Raw genomic sequence first — 20,868 nt, forward strand, 5'->3', positions numbered from 1 at the left:
ATACCGCATGCCCAGGGCTTCTTAGTTATCTTGAACATGTATAGATGCCATGCATCTGCATTGACACACACACACACATATATATACATATATATATATATATATATATATATATATATATATATATATATATATATATATATATATATATATATAACATAAATATATATATACACACACACACACACACATATATATATATATATATATATTATTAGGAAATCTACTGGTTAAGGTAGATTTTTGGACGGATACAGCTACCAAATAAATATTTTGTGACTCCTAACAAAAGACCAAATCCAGCATCCTAGATAATCTGAACATTTGTGCACAGATAACCTGTGCATTATTGATGGGAAAATAAGGTATTTTACCAATATAAACTACTTTACAACTTCCATGACACAATATTGCATTAGGACTATGACTCATTAATACATATTATTTATTTTTTAGGGTGTCATGTTCATCACCTTGGCCCCAGAAAATGTCAATACAAATGAGATGCCATGAAGAGAATATTTGATATATTATTAGTCTCTATTTTTACTTTTTTTGCTATTATTTGTGACCTGGTTTCACTTCCTTTTTATTTAATAATTGATGCCACAATATTTAAGATGTCAAGATCAAAAATTAGGAAGGTGAGTGACATATTTTGAAAATGTTATATCCATTATTGGTTCCTCAATATCTAAGTGGAGTCTAAGCTTCATAGTGCAATAATTCACACTTGGTGTGAGACCCAATGTTGTAATAATTTTTAATTACTTTTCTGATGAAAGGAATCCTCTTCTTTTAATATATTTAGAGTAATTTAATATAATAACACAGCAATTAAATAAATGTTACTGAATTTTTCTTGTTGCCTTGAATTGTTTACATTTCTTGCATTTTAAAATGATATTAAATGACCCTCTTAATTATTTAACATGTAATACTATGATCTAATAGTATATTAGTATAATAATAATACTCCATCATAATTGGGAAAGTTAGCTTGGTTTGTTAACTTGGTCAAGTTAAAAGAAATATTGTTAACAAGGTTAAATTAAAAGTAAAAGCCTGCTAACATTCATTTTAGTCAAGTTAAATCAGAGTTAACAGTTAAAATACTCTTGTTAATTAAATAAAATATTTTACTCCAGTATAAACTCATGTCAAACAAGTTGCCCAATTCTTAAAGAAAATAAACGATATAGAGTTATTGATGCACCAGGGTACATTCATATTATGTGCGCCTAATATCTACCGTAATTTCTCCATGATGATTGAATAACCTAACATGTGTTTTAATATAACTAAATCAGAGAATATATTTTGATAGATAAACTAAAATGTAGGGATATTAAGAAAGATTGTCCTGTTTCATGTGGCAGAAAATAGGATCATTCAATTACAGTGACAAGGCCTAGCACTTTGTTAAAAAGAACAATATAAACTAAATTCTGGTGCATTGAGAAAACTCATTGGAGCAAGAAATTCATGCAGGATGTGTTGAGAATGTTCTCAACAGTAAACAAAATATTTGATGGAGAAAATTTAGATCTTTTTACTCCTTCATTGTGCCTTCACATTCTTCATTTTGTTCTCTAGGTCAGAGAAGTGAAAATTGGTGATTCCCAATGCAAGACATATATTTGCACAGGCCCTAACACCAAACAGGAAGACCATGGCAGTGAATTGGATACTGTATTTAGTCTAATGAAATTTTCAGTGAGTAGGTATAGATACAGTAAATGCTTAGGAACACGTGAGATTTTGAATGAAAAAGAGTTTTACAGACCTGATGGATTAAAAATAGCTAAGGTATCTAAGACATATGCATTGAGTGATAATTAAAATTTTATAAATACCTACCATTAGAAAATCAATAAAAAATACAAGCATGATTTCTACTTAAGGTAAGTAACAAATAACCTGATAAAAATAAATATTCTTACTACTTACCAAAAAGTAGCAGACTTCTAAATTAAGTAGCTTAAATTTATTCCAATCTATTTCACTCTCTATTAATTGTACTGCCTTAGGCTTTAAAAGTTTGGCCCAATTAGGTGTAGGAGAAAATATTTTATTGCTGTATTTTGGCTCTGTAATCAGATACTAATCTTTTCAAACATTAAAAACTTAAATTTCTCAACATTTGAAATATTTCAGCTTTTTCACTGAATGATAAAGTATTGAAAATTGATTTTGGTTCATTAAAGTTTTAGTATGACTTCTTCTTACCAGTCGCAGACTTATCTGAGCCTTTTTTGCACATTCAATGTAGAGGCCCAGTGTCCAACTGCAGTTATATTCAGCCAATTAGAGTTTTCTCCTCAGTGAGGTAAAATTGGCAAATCAAGGAAATGCCTTCAGGTGTGTTACAGTGGCCAATGTATGAGTGGGCAAGAAGAGCCAGTTGACCCCCACTCCATATATGCCATACATATATCACCGAGAACCACTGACTTTCCAAATCAATTTTTTAGGGGTGGGATAGGTTTTAGATACCTTGGCCTAATTAGAATATTGAGATTGACTAGAATATCAATTCAACTTTGCCAATTTATCAAGAGTATGAAGGATTTAGGTAAGACAAATCAGGAACTGGAAACTGAAATTTTCTTTCCAGCCCATAACATCAAATTTCCTTGTCTCCTCCAACCTCTTATATAATCATTTACAGAGTATTGAACCCCTATCACACACCCTACCTACCTATAACTTTTCATCTGATCTCCTCCTCCACCCTACTCTCACAACAGAAGTCACTTAATACAGCCTTCCCATTAGCATCCTCTCACTCACAAAAACATATACTACTAGATTCCAAAGAAACTGCGGGAGATGCCACAACAGTGACTTATAACAGTCATCTGCCAATATACATTTCAATGCAACAATTTCAGAGTGTATAAATCATTCACCATTTACCCCGGTGGTGGCGGAGTAGCGTCCTCGTCTGCCATTCCAAGGGTCGCAGGTTCGATTCCCGCCTGGGTGGGTTTACCTCCACCTAGGGCTTGGGTGTTTGTAAACGTGACCATTGCTAATAGTCCAATGTACAGGCCAAAATGTGCTGTTTTCATACTAATGCTGAATAAATAAATAAATAAAGTAAAAAATTCACCTTGATTGAGATTCGACCCTGGACCCCTCCGGGGATGTCCAGGGGAGTGCTTTAGCTAGTTAAGCTATTGAGGCATCCTATTAAACTCTGAAAATTTAGGGGCTTTAAAGGAACATTGAGGGATCTGGGTTCGAATCCCAGTCAAGGTGAATGATTTTTACACTCTGAAATTGTTGCAATGATATACTAATAAATTATGATTTTATGAGTTGCAAACTGAACATTTAACTTACATGCCAAACTATTGCCAAGGAGTTTGCTATGGAGTTTGACATGAAAACCATACATTGACTACACAAAAAGGACTGCTCCTAAAAAAGGACTTAGGTATTGTATGCGGATAAAATTTACCTTTCAGAAATATTAAAAATAGACTAAAAATAATGGACCCCTAAACATTTTTCTACGTACAAACTCTTAATCCTGTAAAAGAAGACACGTAAGATAATCTGCACCGTATTCAAGAAACTTGAAAAAATTATCATTAGTAAAATTCTGTTTTGATCAGTATGTTTATCGGTTCATTATTTCATGTTTTGTGAATTGCTTAACATAATTTTATGAGCCCTCCCCCTCCAGCCCATCCCAATCACCTTGGCTTTACCGCTAGTGTGAAATGAAGAGCCTCCAACTCACTCAATTCTATGAAGAAAGCTGTTTTTTACACTGACTTCTTGGGCATAAATTACTCCTGTATATTGGTATAGTGACTGAGAAAGTACGAGCACTGGACTATGAAAATAATAGTCCCATTAGTTCGAAATGTATGTGCATGTATTCATACCACTTTCCTGACTCCACTTTTCAAGGAATCTTCCCTTCTACTCAAGCATTACCTGAAAGCTTCCCTGAAGGTACTCTCTCTCTCTATCAATAATTTTAATTTGAAAACAAAACTCAAAAGAGTTTCCAGCTTGTGTTCATATTGCAAGCAGACATGCTATACATGAAGTATACTGGATCAAAAAATTGTTGTTTACCATGGCTTACAGGCCTGGTTGTTACTTTCCAATTAATTATTATTATTTGGCATTGATTTTGTACAATATAATTCTGTTTCTTCCTCCTGATTCATGAACATTAATGTTTCATTAGAATGTGAAGCCACAATTCCTCATTCATTATGGAAAAATACATAGCCCTAGTCCACCTATTCTTTGCTGGCTTGACATGATCAATCAAGTTGCAGTACAATACTTATGTTAAACTAGTAACATACTTAGGTATTATATCTTTTTAAGTCAAAAACTTTATTACTTAAGTCCCTGGTTAGTACCTTCACTGATCAATTAATCCCCCATCCTCTTCTTTCTACTGTTTCCATCCCCACTCCCCTTTACCTTTCTTTCTTCCTTAATCATATCAGTAATTACTTTACAGATATCCACTGTGATGTGAAGTAGATGTGACAGTAACATAGCTACTCGTGATTTCCCCATTGAAATAGTCTCATTGTGATCCCAGATCCCCTTACAGAAGGTAGTATCTTTGCAGGGTAGTTAAAATGGCAAAGTGTGGTATAAAGGGTATGGATCACAATAGAAAAATATTGGAATGATTCATTTGTGGTTCATGAGCCTGAGTGTATTTCATAGGCTATTTTTAAAGCAACAGCAATTTAAGAAAACATTTTCCTCAACATTCCTAGTATGTCATTGGACCTTACAAATGGAAGACATACAATGCAGTGAACAATGAAGTACTTTTGCTGAGTCGAGGACTACGGTCTCTTGGTGTTGAGCCAAAAATGGCACTTGCAATATTATTAGAAACAAGAGCAGAATGGATAGTATCAGCCATGGCCTGTTTTAAGAAAGATATAACATGTTAGTGAAAGATAAAAGTATAAATGAAATGAAAATTAGAAGTGGTTGATTTCAATTAGTGGATAAAGCAGTGGATAGTTCTAATATGGTATATTTTACTCTTTTTTAATTTAATTTCCTTTTTCAGTGGTGGTACTGGACATATCAATGGACTTACTTTACATAGCTCAATCTCTAAAAGAAGTTGAGCCATTAGCCATGATAACAAGCGAAGAGCAACTACCTAAAGTTCTGAAGTGCGCTGATAGTTTCCCTACAGTGAAAATAATTGTTTATGTTGAGCACCACAGTAAAAATTTAATTACTGATGTCCCAAAAGCTATTTCCCTTTATACATACACAGCAGTTTGTGAGAGAGGGAAAAACTTAATCATTGGTAAGAAGAGATTTTTTACCTAAATTTTCTGATGATGGATTCACAACTATGATGCATTTGTATTGGATAATCTCAAATTCATAATTATCTCTGGTTAAAAACTCTTACAACTGTTAAAAAAAACTTTCAACTCAATGAAGGGGCACTAATTTCCAGAACTAATTAAGTTCTAAGCGGCTTCATTTGGAAGGAAATTGGCAATTAATTATGAGGTATTTCTGCCTTATTAGGGGACTAAATGTGCTCCAGAAGTAAGTGTGCTGCAAAGGGAAAGTAAGATGGTGAAAGGAGGATTCTGACAATGTTTTAGTCACAAATTCTGGACGTGGCTTGACTGCTGGTTCCAATACAGTACTTTTGAATCTCATATATGGTCCAAAATAATATTAATATAATACTTTATTTAGTAATCTTAACATTATAAATTAATTTGCTCAAAATTTTTTCAATAGCAGAAATTAAGAAACTATTTGACTATTGATGGAAACCTGGTCTAGTCAAATGATTATTTTCTTGGTACCTATATGCTATGGCAGATGCCAAATTTTCTAACACTAGTTGTTTGTGGAGCGCTCACATGTTTACTATGCCTCTTCCTACATTTTTGTTCAATATACTCTATATTTTGTTCAGTTGCCATCCCTTTCTGGCTCTCATCCCCTCCGCTGTAGTATATTACTCTATAAATATCACTCCAGTAACTCTATCCTATGCCTGCTATCCTTCCATCTCATCTCGCACAGACCTAAAATATCAATATCTATAGCTCAGATGGTCTATCTCGTATTTCCTCCCTCCTTCCCTCACTTTATATTTTCTAATTTTCCTGTCCTCAACATAGTCCTAACATTACAAGTTCATACTCTAACATGTCATTCTTCTTCTGTGCTGCTGCTTTCACTTTTGCTTGGCAAGGATTTTGTGAGATAGGATTCGCAGATGACTTGCCTACACATGGCCGATTGGGTTGAGTCCCATAGTTGTCAGGGCTCATTGTCTTTATATTTTCCATCATGACATTCTTGGAATGAATAGTTGGTTTAGTTTCCTATCGCCTTTCTTAACAGTGTTATTAATGTGACACCATCACTCAATAGCTGTCGGATGCCTTTGCAGCCACCTCACTGAGGAGCAGATACTGCATGCACTACCTTTCATCTGGTTCCTACCCTTCGACCTGTTCAGCATGGGTGACCGTGCCAGGAGTGAATATAACTGCACACCCACCAGCACAGCTCTAGACATCATCAGGAATATACTACCTTGATCAAAAAGTTCCCGGAATAACCACCGTGTGGCGCTCCCATCGTTCCGATTTGAGTTCTGTTTTTTTTGTTAAATTGGTACATCTGTTGTTAATATTCCCTTTAAATCTTAGTGTCATAACTTGACATTTGCAAAAGTTACGTAGCCAAGAGTACATCTATCTCTGTGTGTGTTGGCGATTTTTTACAATTTCAGAAATGGATTTAAATTTGCAACAACGAACTTGTATTAAATTTTGCGTAAACAACGGATTTAGTATATAGATATATATATATATATATATATATATATATATATATATATATATATATATATATATATATATATATATATATATATATATATATATATATATATATATATATATATATATAATATGCGTGGGTTGCGGTGCTCCAGGGAGTAGAGCGTTGGACTGCTGACCAGAGGGTCCTGGGTTTGATTCCTGGGCAAGACACTCTGGGCACCTGCAGCTCCACCCAAGCTTTGTGATTTATCGGGTACCAGGTGTTCCTGGGAAACCATAACTGGCACAGGGAAAGGAACTGGCCCCCCTACCCTGATGTATGAATCTCACACCCCATCGGGCTTAGTACTGGGTGAACTCTACCATCACCTACCATACCGACCTTCGGGTTGATTACTGCCTTTATGGTTATGTATATGTGCGTGTTTATATATGTATGTACATATGCATATATATATACACACACTATAAAAAAAGGACCAGTGTGGCCTACTGTCCACAGGCGCCTGCTTCTTTACAATATTGCATGTCCACACACCACCAAATTGACGCAAGACTTGCTTCGGCTGTTTAATTGGGAGATTTTTGAGCATCTACCACACAGCTAAGACTAGGCACTTGGTTTGTCCTTTTTTCCAAACTGAAAGTTTTTAGATGGAAGACACTGAAAATAATGACAACCTGAAAGTGGCTGTCACTAAGTGGTTGAAAAAATTAGCGTGAACCAAGTATGAAGCAGGGATACAAAAACTTATATAATGCCATTATAATTGCTTGAATTTGAACGACAGTTAGGTAGAAAAATAGCTCAAGATTGATTTAAGTTGTAATAACATGTTTCAGTATCTCCACTGATTAATTACACAGAAAAAATGTTCTTTATTTTCCTCATACCTTTCCTTACCCTCGTACACTCACACACATGCATACATGTACATATACAAACACACATATATATATTTTTTTTGCGCATCCATCCTAACTGTTAAAGGTTCTAATTATAGTATCTTTGATACCGAGAGATTCTATAAGTGCTAGTCACCAAAGGGAACTAAAACATATTGCTTCTGGTCCATTGCAAAAGAAACTATAAATGTACCATATTGCATTAGGTGATCATATCCTATGTATTTCCCTAACTTTTAAATACTTTATTTAAATTATAGAAGATACCCTACCAGATCCAGATGATGTTGCTGTAATCATTTTCACAAAAGCTACAAATGGTCTACCAAAAGGAGTGATATTAACTCAGCGTAATTTGGTATCAGCCATGAAAGGTTACCAATCTCATCTTCATATTACCAACAATGATGTAATGATTGGATATCTTCCTCTCTCTGATACTATAGAATTATTGTTTGGTAAGTTTCAAGTGGGAAATGATTGATTGTTAATATCTATTATTATATGTACCATTATTTAACTTTTAAATATTATGCTTATAATGCCATGAGTAATTAAAATCAAAATACTTCTAATAGGTATTGTACATCTGTATATGTATTGTTCACAATTGAATTACTTGGACTCTTTTTTGGAATTCATCAATAGTTTTACTGTATTCAAACAATTGTAAAATATACCTTCCATGGGTAAAGCCAGAATTTATGCTGTGGGTGAGGGGCAGGACACCCTTTTGTCATCATCCTGCGTAGTACTATTTACCAGATTTGGAAGGACTGTCCCAAATATGGTTGTTCTAAATTACTTTCTTTTGACCAAGTCCATAGCCAACTGTGGTTAAATTTATTTTTTTCTTTTTTCACATCTTTAGCAAAGTGAAGACCAACAATGTTTCAAATGCTCCTCTTTTGTGATGCTGCCACCTGAGAAGACCATCTGACTCATTGACTCATATCATTCTCACAGCTGAACTTGAGACTCTGCTGACTTTGCTAAGCATTGGAGTGGAAGAAGGCCCTGCTTGAGGCTGGTGTGGTTTCAGGCTTCTCTTCTCTTGACTCTCACTTTTATCGCTGTCACATATTTCCCTTTTCTCTCTCAAAAACAAAGTACAGAAATCTGAAAGAAAGGAAAATATTCAGGTCTTTCTGAAATAATTATGAAAACATAAAAATTTTGGAAAAAATGTATTTAATTTTCAACATAATCTCCTTTCAGCCGTATACACTTTTCCCAGTGATGTTCAATAAGTTCGATACCCTTTTTATAATAAGAACTGTTGTGCTCCTCAAAATAGCCATTAACTGCCGACATCACTTCTTCACGGGAAAATCTTTTACCACCGACCCATTTTTTCAAGTTTGTGAACAGAAAATAATCTAAGGGGGCTAACTCTGGAGAATAAGGTGCATGAGGTAGAAATTCCAACTTTAATTAATGAATTTTTGCCATTGCAATAATGGATTTGTGAGCTGGTGCATTGTCTTGATGAAACAAAACTTTCTTCTTGGCCAAATGGGGCCGCCTTTGCTTGATTTCTTCGCTCAAACGTAGCAATAATTTTGCATAATACTCGTCGTTGATAGTGTTTCCTTTTTCAAGATATTCAGTGAAAATTATTCCATGCACATCCCAAAAAACCAATGCCATGATATCGCCTGCAGATGAAACGGTCTTCGCCTTCTTTGGAGCCGGTTCTCCCTTTTGAATCCATTGTTTTGATTGTTCATCTGTCTCGGGTGTGAAGTAATGGACCCATGTTTCATCCATGGTTATGAAACGGCACAAAAATTCTACTTTGTTGCTGTGAAACTTTGCTGAACACTCAATTGAAACATCTTCACGACACTGGTTTTGCTCGTGTGTAATCACCCATCTGGCAGACAGCTTCCGCATGTCCAAATTTTCAGTTAATATGCAATGTCCTGCACTTTTTGAAATGCCTACTATATCTGCTAGCTCCCACACTTTCAGTTGATGATCAACCAGTATCACTTAGGGGATATTCTTCACCGTTTCTGGAGTCGTTACCTCATTTGATCGACCAATGTGATGCTTGTCTTGACAGCTCATATAGACTCGTTTAAACTCTGCAGCCCAATATTTTACCGTTGTAAGCTAAGGAACAGACTCACATGAGTGGAATCCAGTTGAGTTTTTGTATTGGTTGGGCTAAAACCTTTCAATTAAAAGTATTGTATCACATAACGATGACCAATTTTCTCCATTTTAAAAAATTCACTGACAACGTTCACTATTGATGGCTGCCAAACAAATAATAAACAACAAGGCATCTTCAAACTTGAATATGCTTTATAGAATGCATACTTTCTAATACACTGACATTTTTCAAACAACTACAACTATCTCTAGGTCAGGCCAAGTACCTCTGGGTCTTCCCACGTAACTCTTTTAAATACTTTGGAAATTTGCAAAAAAGAGTTTTTAAATATTAATCTCCAAGGTGGTTTATGGTTTACAGCTCCTAAGATATTTTATGATTTTTTTTTGGTGGTCCAAATTTCATAACTCAGGAAAATCAGAAAAAAAACAAATAATTAGTGAAAAATAAGCTGGGTAGTGGTCCAGTGGCATTCAATAAGTTATAAAGTATGGAAAAATGTACCCAAATCTATACCCACAGAGGTGCATACATCCATACAAAAACCTTTTTAACTTACATGCATGCAAATGCATATACTATCAACTAACATACACATGCACCTATGACAGCAGTAAATTTCTATCCAATAACGTGCAAATTAGAATTGAAAAGTGAGAAATTCTACTATCACATGGACATGCAACTCATAGTCTCCACCCCAAAGACACAGGTAGGGAATGTAACACACTACTGCAGGCAGGCATTCTTTAATGGCAGTCCCATGCCGGAAGGGTTTTGACCACAAAACATATGAGATTAGGGAAAGTGCATGCATTTGAATTAAACTAATTATTCCCTAGACACTGTGGATGGCAAGTAGGATTTTTTCTATCTCTAACCCCACAGTTACTATCCTGTATTCTCCATGGGAAGAAGGTGCCCTTGAGTCTTCAAGTCCTGGCATCTATTTCCAAATTTTTTCATTCATGATCCAGGTGACCAATGTAGTTTGAATAATTTGCAAGACCTTGGTGCTGAAAAATGCTGCTCTGAATTTATTAACTATGTTCAACCTAGCTGTGAATCGTCTTTCTTCAAATGATTCCCAAACAAACTGCAGAAGCATCTCCATGATGCATTTCGTTTCATCATAACGGTTTTTAATGAAATGGGCTTCCCTGCATTGAGCTTTCTCAATTTCCCGAATGAGGCCTTTTTCAGTTGGATCCCATACACTACATGCATATTGCATATGAGGCCTTACAAGAGCATCGTAACACTGTTCCTTTACCTTGTACTCACTCCTGCCAACAATAGGTATAATAAATCCTAATTTTTTATTTGCTTGCTTGCAGATTTTATATATGTGGGTGCCCCAAGTTAAGTCGTTATGCTGGAGTAGGAATGCCAACAATAACCAAATAATCAACTTGAATATATTGATCTATGTCATTGACTGAGGCCTGAGGGCTTTCAGCTGTGTAAGTAAGCTGTGTGCAACTGGCAGTCATTTCTAGACAGACCCTGTGGGTGTGCATGGTGAGGAGAAAACTCCAAAAACTATTAGAAGCTTCCAGAATTGAGCGACCTGTGACATGAAGCCATGCCATTGTAGAATGTGTTGCCATATTTAAGAGATTTCAAAACCAATTAAGACCAAAGTTAACGTGTCCTACTTCTTCCTATTTCTGCATTTTGTTTAATATTTTCACTTATTTACTGCATTAAAGGGTGGGCAACTGGCCTTTCCTGCCCCCTCTCCCCATAATACTTACCAATTTGGGAAAATCCTAAGTACTAAGTTGGCTTGTGGTTAATAGATAGAAGAAAATTGTATTTATAACTGGTGCCTACATTACTCATAATGGGGATATTTCTTCATATTAATTATCTTTTGCCAACATGATTTGTTAAACTTTAATGAGTCAACTAAAATGGATTCTCAGTGTTGAAAGTAATCTCAAATAATACATGTATGAAATACTTTCAAATGTTTTTCAGAGTTGACAGTGATGATGGTTGGAGGTTCCATTGGATACTCAAGCAACCTCATAAATCCCCACAGAACCATGAAAGTAATATTTGGTGTTTATGGAGATGCCACTATTCTACAGCCAACTGTAATGTTTGCATACCCACAGTTGATGAAGCAATTTAGCAAATCAATATCCGCAAAAATACAAACTTTAGGAATATTTTCAAGAAACTTGGTGAATTTTGGAATTACTTATAAAAAATTTTGGACAGCAAAAGGATTTAGGACTCCAATAACAAACAGGTGCATTTTCAAATATCCATATGAAAACACTGAAAATAAGGTGTTTGTAAATATTTTTGTTGGCAATTAAGGTTTGAGAAAGGGAAATCCTTGATGAAATAGGCTGATGGCACATAGACTGCTTAGTGGTGCCACTGTAGGATTTAAAAAACTTAATGTTTAAAAGTTAAGTGTAGTTAACCAAGATTTCTGATTTTAATGTACACTCTTGCTTTCAGAGGAGAAATTAAAACTTTTCTTATAGCCTGATTTGTATGATATGAATTTTCAAACCTCCAAAATGCAAAATCACACCCCATCCTATGTTCCTAGTGGAGAGAATCTCTCTTTCCTTTCCATCCTTGTGTTTCCATTCATATTTTTTGTGCAGAATATTGAATCTATAAATAATAGGCATAAAGTGGTTCTCGTTTTTTTAACATTCCCACCATTCTTTGGCTTAACTCACTAAATATTTGCGGCCCATGTTTCAACAACAGGTATTAATTCTTACATATTGATCATCCTCTATTCTTCCTCTACTTTGCTCACCTGTCTTAAGTAACATTGTCAATTTTCTGTAAATAAATGGGTCCACTAAATAAAGAAATGATGTGTTGCACAGCCATAATAGCAGTGATTGAGAGATGGGACAACTTTTCAACCACAATCATGGTTATGTTACAATATTCCATCACCACTTACCTCACTTGAAGTGATACTCCATTCTGTTTCCAGGATTATATTCTCAAGAATGGCTGAGATGATCGGTGGCAAGGTGAGAATCATAATCTGTGGTGGAGTACATTTACCTGCAGCAGCTCAACTTTATTCCACTGTAACACTTTGCTGTGCAGTGTTACAGTCATACATACTTTCAGAAAATGCAGCTGCTGGTTTATGCCAAAGCAGTGAGTCTATTTGATAATGTTTCACCAATCTTTGCTGCATATTTGTATAAGTTGCTGATTGTCTAAGAACTGTGAATCCAACACTCTCAAGGAAGGATGCATGCTAATTGGAGAATCTTCTCATTAAGAAGTGGTTGCAAGCTCCCACAGATATGTATAGCAGAGGGTGATATGGTATTGAAGGGTGATTTGTAAATATATATTTTGAATTGCCCTGATTGCTTTCTGCAGTTGTGACCAAATCTTTGAGGGAAACAGGACTATTTACATTTGATGGTTTCCAATTTAATGTGAGGTAGCAGCACTGTACTCAAATCATTTATATTTTTATATACCTAATTTCATTTAAGTTTTGATAATATTTCCACATAATTCAGGAAGTTAAATCATTAGTGCTTGTTGTAAGCCCACAAGGTGAAAGGGCTAAGTTCCAATTTCTGGTCTAGTTGGCTTTAATGTGACGGTACCTATTTATTAATTTAAAACAGTTAAAATAATTTTCTCCTTCCCATTTCATTGCTTGAATAACAAACTTGAACAATATTGCTGTGAACCCATTTTTTCTATATGAAAATTGAGTTGAATTCTCATTGGTTGACGCAAGGAGATTTCCTAACTATGGGCAAAAGTGACATTCCTCATTTTCCTATTACTTTTGAAGATGTCTTCTAACAGTTTTTCTCACCTCTTTAAAAGAACCTATTTAGTTGAAATCTTGCAAATAGAACAGTGTCATTGGCCATTGGAGAATAAAAACTGACATTTCAACATTGGTATTTACTAATAGAATGATGGCAACATTATTTTTAGGCATAAAAAATCAAAGTAAATAAACAAAAGGTTGAGTGTGCGAGGCGAGCTCAAATAGTGGGTAATGGATTGAACTCAACTTATATTAAGTCCTGATGAAATGAATGTAGACAATCACTAAATTATCTAAATTATTTTACAATTAGCATGCCATCCATAAAATTGCATATATATTTAAATAATTTAAAGCCTATTACTTGGACAAAACCTGACAAAGTAACTGCATAACTGGAATCACTCCTAGGTGTAATTGTGACTTTTGATCAACAGCTGAAGATTTAAAGATGGGACAAATTGGAAAACCTTTAGAGGGTGTCTACGTTCGCTTGGGAGAACTATCTGGGAATTATCATGTAAGAAACAAGCAAATGGCAGAGTTAATTTTAGGAGGAGACTGTGTCAGCCAAGGCTACATAAATCTTCCAGACAAAGCTGACAATTTTTATACAGATGGGGGCATTCGCTGGTTTCATACTGGAGATGCAGTTATCATGCATCAAGATGGATCATGTGAATTGATTGGTATGTACACTACAGTGCTAGTACTATCATGCAATAAATTTAAGACAACCATTGTGTCTCTATTAAATCATCACTTAAATATCTTAAATAAATTAATTAGGAATGAGGAAAATTAACGAGGAAAAATTATTCCCTTGATACTTGCCAGTACATCAATGTATCATCCACTTTTGGGAAAAGAATAAAATTTCTAAATAAGTTTGTGTATAGAAACATTATAATTGTCTTTAATTTACATTTAGACTCTATTATAATGTAAATATAAAATGAATGTACCTACGGTCTTGAAGCAATGAAAACGGGATAGCCGAGACCATAAACTTGATTGGCGGGTCACTGCCATAGGAGAGTAAAACCCTGAGTGTGTGTGTAAACGCAATTCACAAAGGTCTAACACCCCTGATTGATTGCTTATTTATGTAAGTCCGTCCTATTTTGTTACATCTGTATTGTTACTTGGAATTCATCTGTGTGATTGGCAGGTCAATGTCATTGGAGGGATCTTTGTAAACCCTGAGCGTGTGTGTAAATGCGATTCACAAAGGTCCAACACACCAGAGTGATTGCTTGTTTACATAAATCCGTTCTGTTTCACTACATTTTTTTATAATTTGGCTTGCATCTGTGTGACTGGTGGGTCACTGCCATAGGAGAGATCCTTGCAAACCCTGAGTGTGTGTGTGAATGTGATTTACAGGAGTGATGTTATTCCTTGACACACCCTAGTGATCAAGAGGCTGTAAGTTTGTTTTAATTTTTATCATTTATTTTTTATTTATTTTGCCTTTTTTTGGTGTGTGATTCAGGTATACGTGGGTCACTGTTTCTTAAACACACCCAAGTGACCTAGTGTGTGTTCCCTGTCCCACCCCTTACCTGTAACTTTGTTTTTCCCCACCTCCTTTCAACTTTGTGCCAATCAAGTTTTGGTCTCGGCTAACCCGTTTCCATCTACAGGTATTATAATGCATATGCCATTTATAGTTACTTGAATAAGGATTATGCTTGCAACACTTGATATGCTTTTTGCAAAGCTACTTAAGAGTCTGACTGACCTTTTGAAAGAGGTCCCTCAATCCATGAAATAGAGAATAAAATATTGTTTGTTATACTTTTATCATTAATTTTTATGCTAAATAATGCTGCTGGATAACTCTATCTAGCTTCAATTCTTTAATAAGCGGAGTCTCGCGCCATTGAGAACTGAATGGGATGGTGACAGTGTTTTCATTTTTTTGAGAGTAAAACATACTATGCACAGTGAGTCAGGCTCCATCTAGAATAAATATTATATAACATTTCTTGTTTTTACTAAACGAAGTTCGTGTATTTTATTGACACCATTTTACGTGGTATCCATACAGTTCCCACTAATTATGAATATTTTATTTCCCACTAGACCATAAAAGTGACATAATCAAGCTTGAGAATGGAAAATGTGTTCCATTGGGAAAACTTGAGTCTATCTATAGAATGAGCGAATATGTGGACAACATTTACCTCCATGGAAATGAAGGTGGTAAATTCCTAGTGTCAATTCTGATTCCTGATAAAGATTACATATCAGGACTTGCACTTTCATTTGGATTATCCATTACATCATTCAGCCAGATATATACTGAATTGACGATTAAAACTGCTGTGGCTGACCTAATTGCTAAACATGCAAAATCATGTAAGTTTTGCTTATCACTAACAGAAAACATCTGCACCATACATAATTAAAGTTTGAAATATAATGTGGCATAATAGGTTATCATATATTTTATTTATTTTTTGGATAACTTACCACAGTCTCTGATAGACATTAAATCTGACTATGAGCTAAAGTAGCTCAATGAATTCTACCAAGGTAATTATGATTTCCTTGGCAGAATTCACAGAAGCTGAGAAAAGAAACTATGCCACCACTATCATACCACCAGTTGACTTAAATAAGAGTCAACTCTACTAAAAATAATAAAGAGGGATATATTTACAGATTTTGCATCTTTGTATACATATCTTGTAGCTCCATTACAAGTAAACTCAACACCCCTTGCTGGGGCAGCTCCCATACACAACTTAAATTTTTGAAGGAGTTCATGGGCATGTAATTTCTAGGATCCGGTTATTATGCAGTGACTGTGAAGACCTTCATAAATAAAGTTTGGTTCCTTTTGAGGATGATTTCATTATTAGCACCCTTTTAGTAGCCTGTATATGTCAATATGAAGGCAACAACTAAATCTATTCTGTGGGACAAGGTAGATTCCACCATTGAACCTGTTGGTCACATACACAGCCAGCCGATAGATACTCTGAAATGTTCAAATAAAGAGCAATCAGATTTCATGGATTTATTCTTTTAAATCTTTATAATGGAGACAATTTTAATGGCAGGTAAATCTTTTTGGGGTAGAGATCAGGAATATTCAATTTTTACAACTTTGCTAATGGTCTATGAGATTGCTGATGAAGAAGTCACTGTTGCATCAGATATGTCCAATAAAGTAACAAAGAAGGTAAAATAGGATGCTTCACTCATATTGAGTTGTTCAAGATGAAAGGGATGAGTATTCTGATATGAACACATTAGCAATATTTTGTATTCTTTGTATTTTATAGTACCCTGCCATACACTTCTATGGTGTTTGGCAGGAGGTGAATACTCATCAGACCTATTTTGACCCGAATATTTTTACCCCTTCCATGGTTGGATAATATTATTCTGATCCCTTATTGTTTATGGAAAAATTGAAATCTGAAATTTGTCTGTTCTACCCTTAATCTCTCTACTTTTATTAACATGATCTCTTCTATCGTCGTATGATGCATTTTCAACATTACTACTAAAGAAATGCTCTTCCAATACATGCAAAAGATTTAATCTGTAATTTAACATAATTAATGGTTTCTGGCGTAACTTTATGGAACCGATTCATTATAAATAAATGAAAGGACTAACTTTGTAGTTCCACACAAAGTTTCGTGTGGAACTACAAAGTTAGTCCTTTCATTTATATACTGTAATTTAACCTTCGCTCCGTGAGTGATTCCAAGCCTAGCTGCTCTAATATTTTGGATACACGACTAAGTTCATCATAACGATGTTTTACGAATCCAATGCCTCTATGCTGCATGCTTCGTGAGGATGCTTGCAGCATATTCTTAATGAGGCCTGACCAACAACAGATAACATTTCTCTTCGACCTTTTCATCACATTTACCTAGTACTCTTCAAACAAATCCTAATTTTTGTTAGCTTGCCCACATATTCCCCATATGTGTTTCACCCAGGAGAGGTCGTGAGTGAGTGTAGAGGCCTCGGTATTTAATTGAGCCTACACATTCCATTTTGGTGTTCCCAATGCAGTAGGCATTTGGGTGGGAATTGCTCTTTTTCTAAAAATGTACGCCTATGGACTTTTTTAAGATTAATTCTAATTGCCAAGCGTCGCACTAGCGTCGTGTAGCAGTTAGGTCATCGGATAAAGCTGCTGTGTCCTCAGGATTACGAATATAATGGTTAACTGCTGCATCGTCCACAAATAGGTGTATCTTACTGGTGACTACAGAGTCAATGCCGTTAACTTAAAGTGGAAATAAAATAGGTCTGATAACACTTCCCTGGGGAACACTTAAAGTAACTTCTACTGCATTTGAACAAACTCCATCTATCACTACTCTTTGTACTCGACCGTTCAAAAAATCTTTAATTCAACTCGGGGTATTTTTAACTATACCCTGTGCTTCTAGTAATGAGTAGTTTATTATGAGGTACTTTGTCAAAAGCTTTCTTAAAATCTTAAAAAACCATGTCCACTCTCTCCAGGAAAAAGAATATTATGAACAAAAAGCGCAAGTCATGTCTTGCAGGATCTACCCTTTCGGAAACCGTGCTGAATTTACATTAATAACTTCTAATTGACGAGGTTTCTCATGACTAGCAACTTTATGATCCATAACCTTGCATGAAATGGATGTGAGGGAAATAGTTCTGTAATTGCTTGATTCCTCCTTGCCTCTGTTTTTAAATATTGGTGTTACGTTAGCCGTTTTCCAATTTTTGGGAACCTTGTGATCTACCAGTGACTTTTTAAATATTATTTATAGATATGGTGCAATTTCTGACGCAAGATCCTTAAATATACGAGCGGGTATTTCATCAGGTCCGGAGGATTTATTAGGCTTAATATTTTTCAGGAAACATTCAATTCAATTATATGAGATTTCAATTTTGGGAAAGGGTATGATTTGGTAAGCTATCGGAGGTATTCTGTGAGATATTGGTGTAGACGCTTTGAAAGAAGGAATTTAGTGAGTTAGCCTTTTCCAAACTGCTGGTAACTCTTTAGCCTTTATCATTTTTGAGTGAATTGACAGTTGAATGATTTACCTGAACTTCTCTGATGTATGACCAAAATGCTTCTGGATTCTCTTTTAAAATTTCTGCTAACCTTTTTCTCTTGAATTCACTTAATGTTTTCCGAAATTCCTTCTTAGAATATATTGTCATAAGTCGTCTCATTCTTTTTGTAACTAGAGATATTATTCCTAATATTTTTCATCTTGGTTTGACATAGTCTTTGACATTAATAATAATAATAATAAACATTACAATGCTTTTCTAACATCCACATACCATTTAGGTTCTATGTTATCTTTTATAAATTTACTGGGAATAAACTTCTCGACTGCTGAGTGCATGAGCTCAAGATTCCACATATCCTTCACATTTTGGTGATTACTATATTTCTTAAAATTTACTAATTGACTCTGTGGCTCATATTTTAGCCTATTATTTGTTTCATTCTTTAAACAAGTAAATTTTTCTTTCAGGCTTCTTATTCCTGATCCCACACAGCGAAAACTTACCATTTACTGCCATGTAGTCACTAATCCCTTTTAGAGTTTCTGTATCTAAGATTTTTTGGATAAGTTCGTTACTCACTAATCAAAAATATTATCACCCCTAGTAGGTGAAGTGACAAGTTGATGCAAGGAAGAGACCACGTCGACTCTTTTTTTCATTTTCGTTACTTTCCTCATCCTCTTGTTTTCCCAATAATTGTATCTTAAGTGATTGCCATAGTACAACGTAATTACCACACTTGGGAGTACTGGTCGCACATCCTTCAGTTTAATTGCTCTGAGTTTCTTGAGAAAATCATTGGTCAGCTTAGAATTGATATTCTCAGAAACAAGTTTCATTGTTCACCATGTAATATGAGAATTATTAAAGCTAACAGCATCACCAAAATATTTTTTTCCTTGACAAATAATATGTATTAGTATTTGGTTGCTGCTAATGCCTTCTTTTGGAAAGAAACAAAATAATTCAGTTGCAAAATCTGAAGCCAAGTTCCTTATCATCTTTATTTAACTCATACTTGTCAAATCTGATTGTAAGCTTAAGTGTTCTTAATTATTGTGACAAGCTTATGATATTCATTTGTTCAAATGTTTACAATGTTCGGGACATGCTGATGGAGTTTTGGTAGAGAATTAAGGACTAGGTTTGGACCAAGGACTAAGAATAAAGTCTCAATTGCTCTCCAACCTTTACTCTTCTCACTGATATGATTGAACATTATCACATGCATTAACCTATTAGAGGTACTTGGAGCAGGAATATGTATTAATTAATATTTGTCTTCCCTATTCAGGCAAACTATCAGCTCATGAAATTCCTGCTGCTGTTATGTTAGTAGACCATGAGTGGACTATTGGCTCAGGATTACTGACAACCAATCATCAGCTGAAAAGGAGTTTAGTCCATGAGAAATATGAAGCTGAAATAGCATTCTTATATGAAGAACTTTCAAAATCTCAAAACAATAATGATACAAAACGGGAAATAACAGTAATTGCTGGAGAATAGCTATTGAGTTTTTTCAAAGATTTTCTTCAATCAAAAACCACTGCCCATTAATGAAAGTAATGCCTGATAAAATAAATAAGAATCTATTGACAATATAGAAGAAACTGTAAAAAATAAAAAACAATTTCAGTGTAAATACAGTAAAATGAACTGTGATACTTATAATTGCGATATGTATTCAATTTATTATTTAAAACATACTAAAATCCAGATCATGTAATAATTCCAAATAAAACAATTAAAAGAGTAGACTGTTAAATAAAACTTATTTCATTGATACTGTGATTTGCACTCTTCAATGCAGGAATGGTAACAGAAGTGAACTCAAGGGCTGAGATTAGTCACAACCGATTTGGTCCAAGGAACAGAGAGCTGAGCCTATTCAAAGGCCTGTAATGGATCCAGCTCTGGGTTTAAACTTTGGAATGGTCTCATATTGGTGGTTTGGGATAAGCTATCTTTCATCTTGATTCATCATATGAAGTGATAATGGCTAATTATAGTATATGGCAGTCTACCCTTTGAGGTAGGTTTGGATGGACACACACAGAAAACATCTTAGGCTTCCAATTCTGCAAACGTTCTATCACCCTTCATTCCATCCAACAATCCTCTTCTTCCCATACCCCTACCTAACTTGCCTAATGTCCTTCACTCAATCATAG

The 20,868-nt window shown here is 34.9% G+C and overlaps 1 protein-coding gene across 1 annotated transcript; it reads left to right on the forward strand.

Moving 5' to 3' along the window:
• The first annotated feature begins 14,102 nt into the window (after window positions 1-14,102).
• LOC139686209 (uncharacterized) lies at window positions 14,103-20,203 on the forward strand. The gene is made up of 3 exons (XM_071583372.1): window positions 14,103-14,340; window positions 15,740-16,015; window positions 19,989-20,203. Exons 1-3 carry the CDS (start codon window positions 14,103-14,105, stop codon window positions 20,201-20,203), a joined length of 729 nt encoding a protein of 242 aa, XP_071439473.1.
• The last annotated feature ends 665 nt before the right edge of the window (window positions 20,204-20,868 follow it).

The sequence above is a fragment of the Hetaerina americana genome, unplaced genomic scaffold, assembly GCF_022747635.1.
Source record: "Hetaerina americana unplaced genomic scaffold, ioHetAmer1.1.p SCAF_133, whole genome shotgun sequence".
NCBI lineage: Eukaryota > Metazoa > Arthropoda > Insecta > Odonata > Calopterygidae > Hetaerina > Hetaerina americana.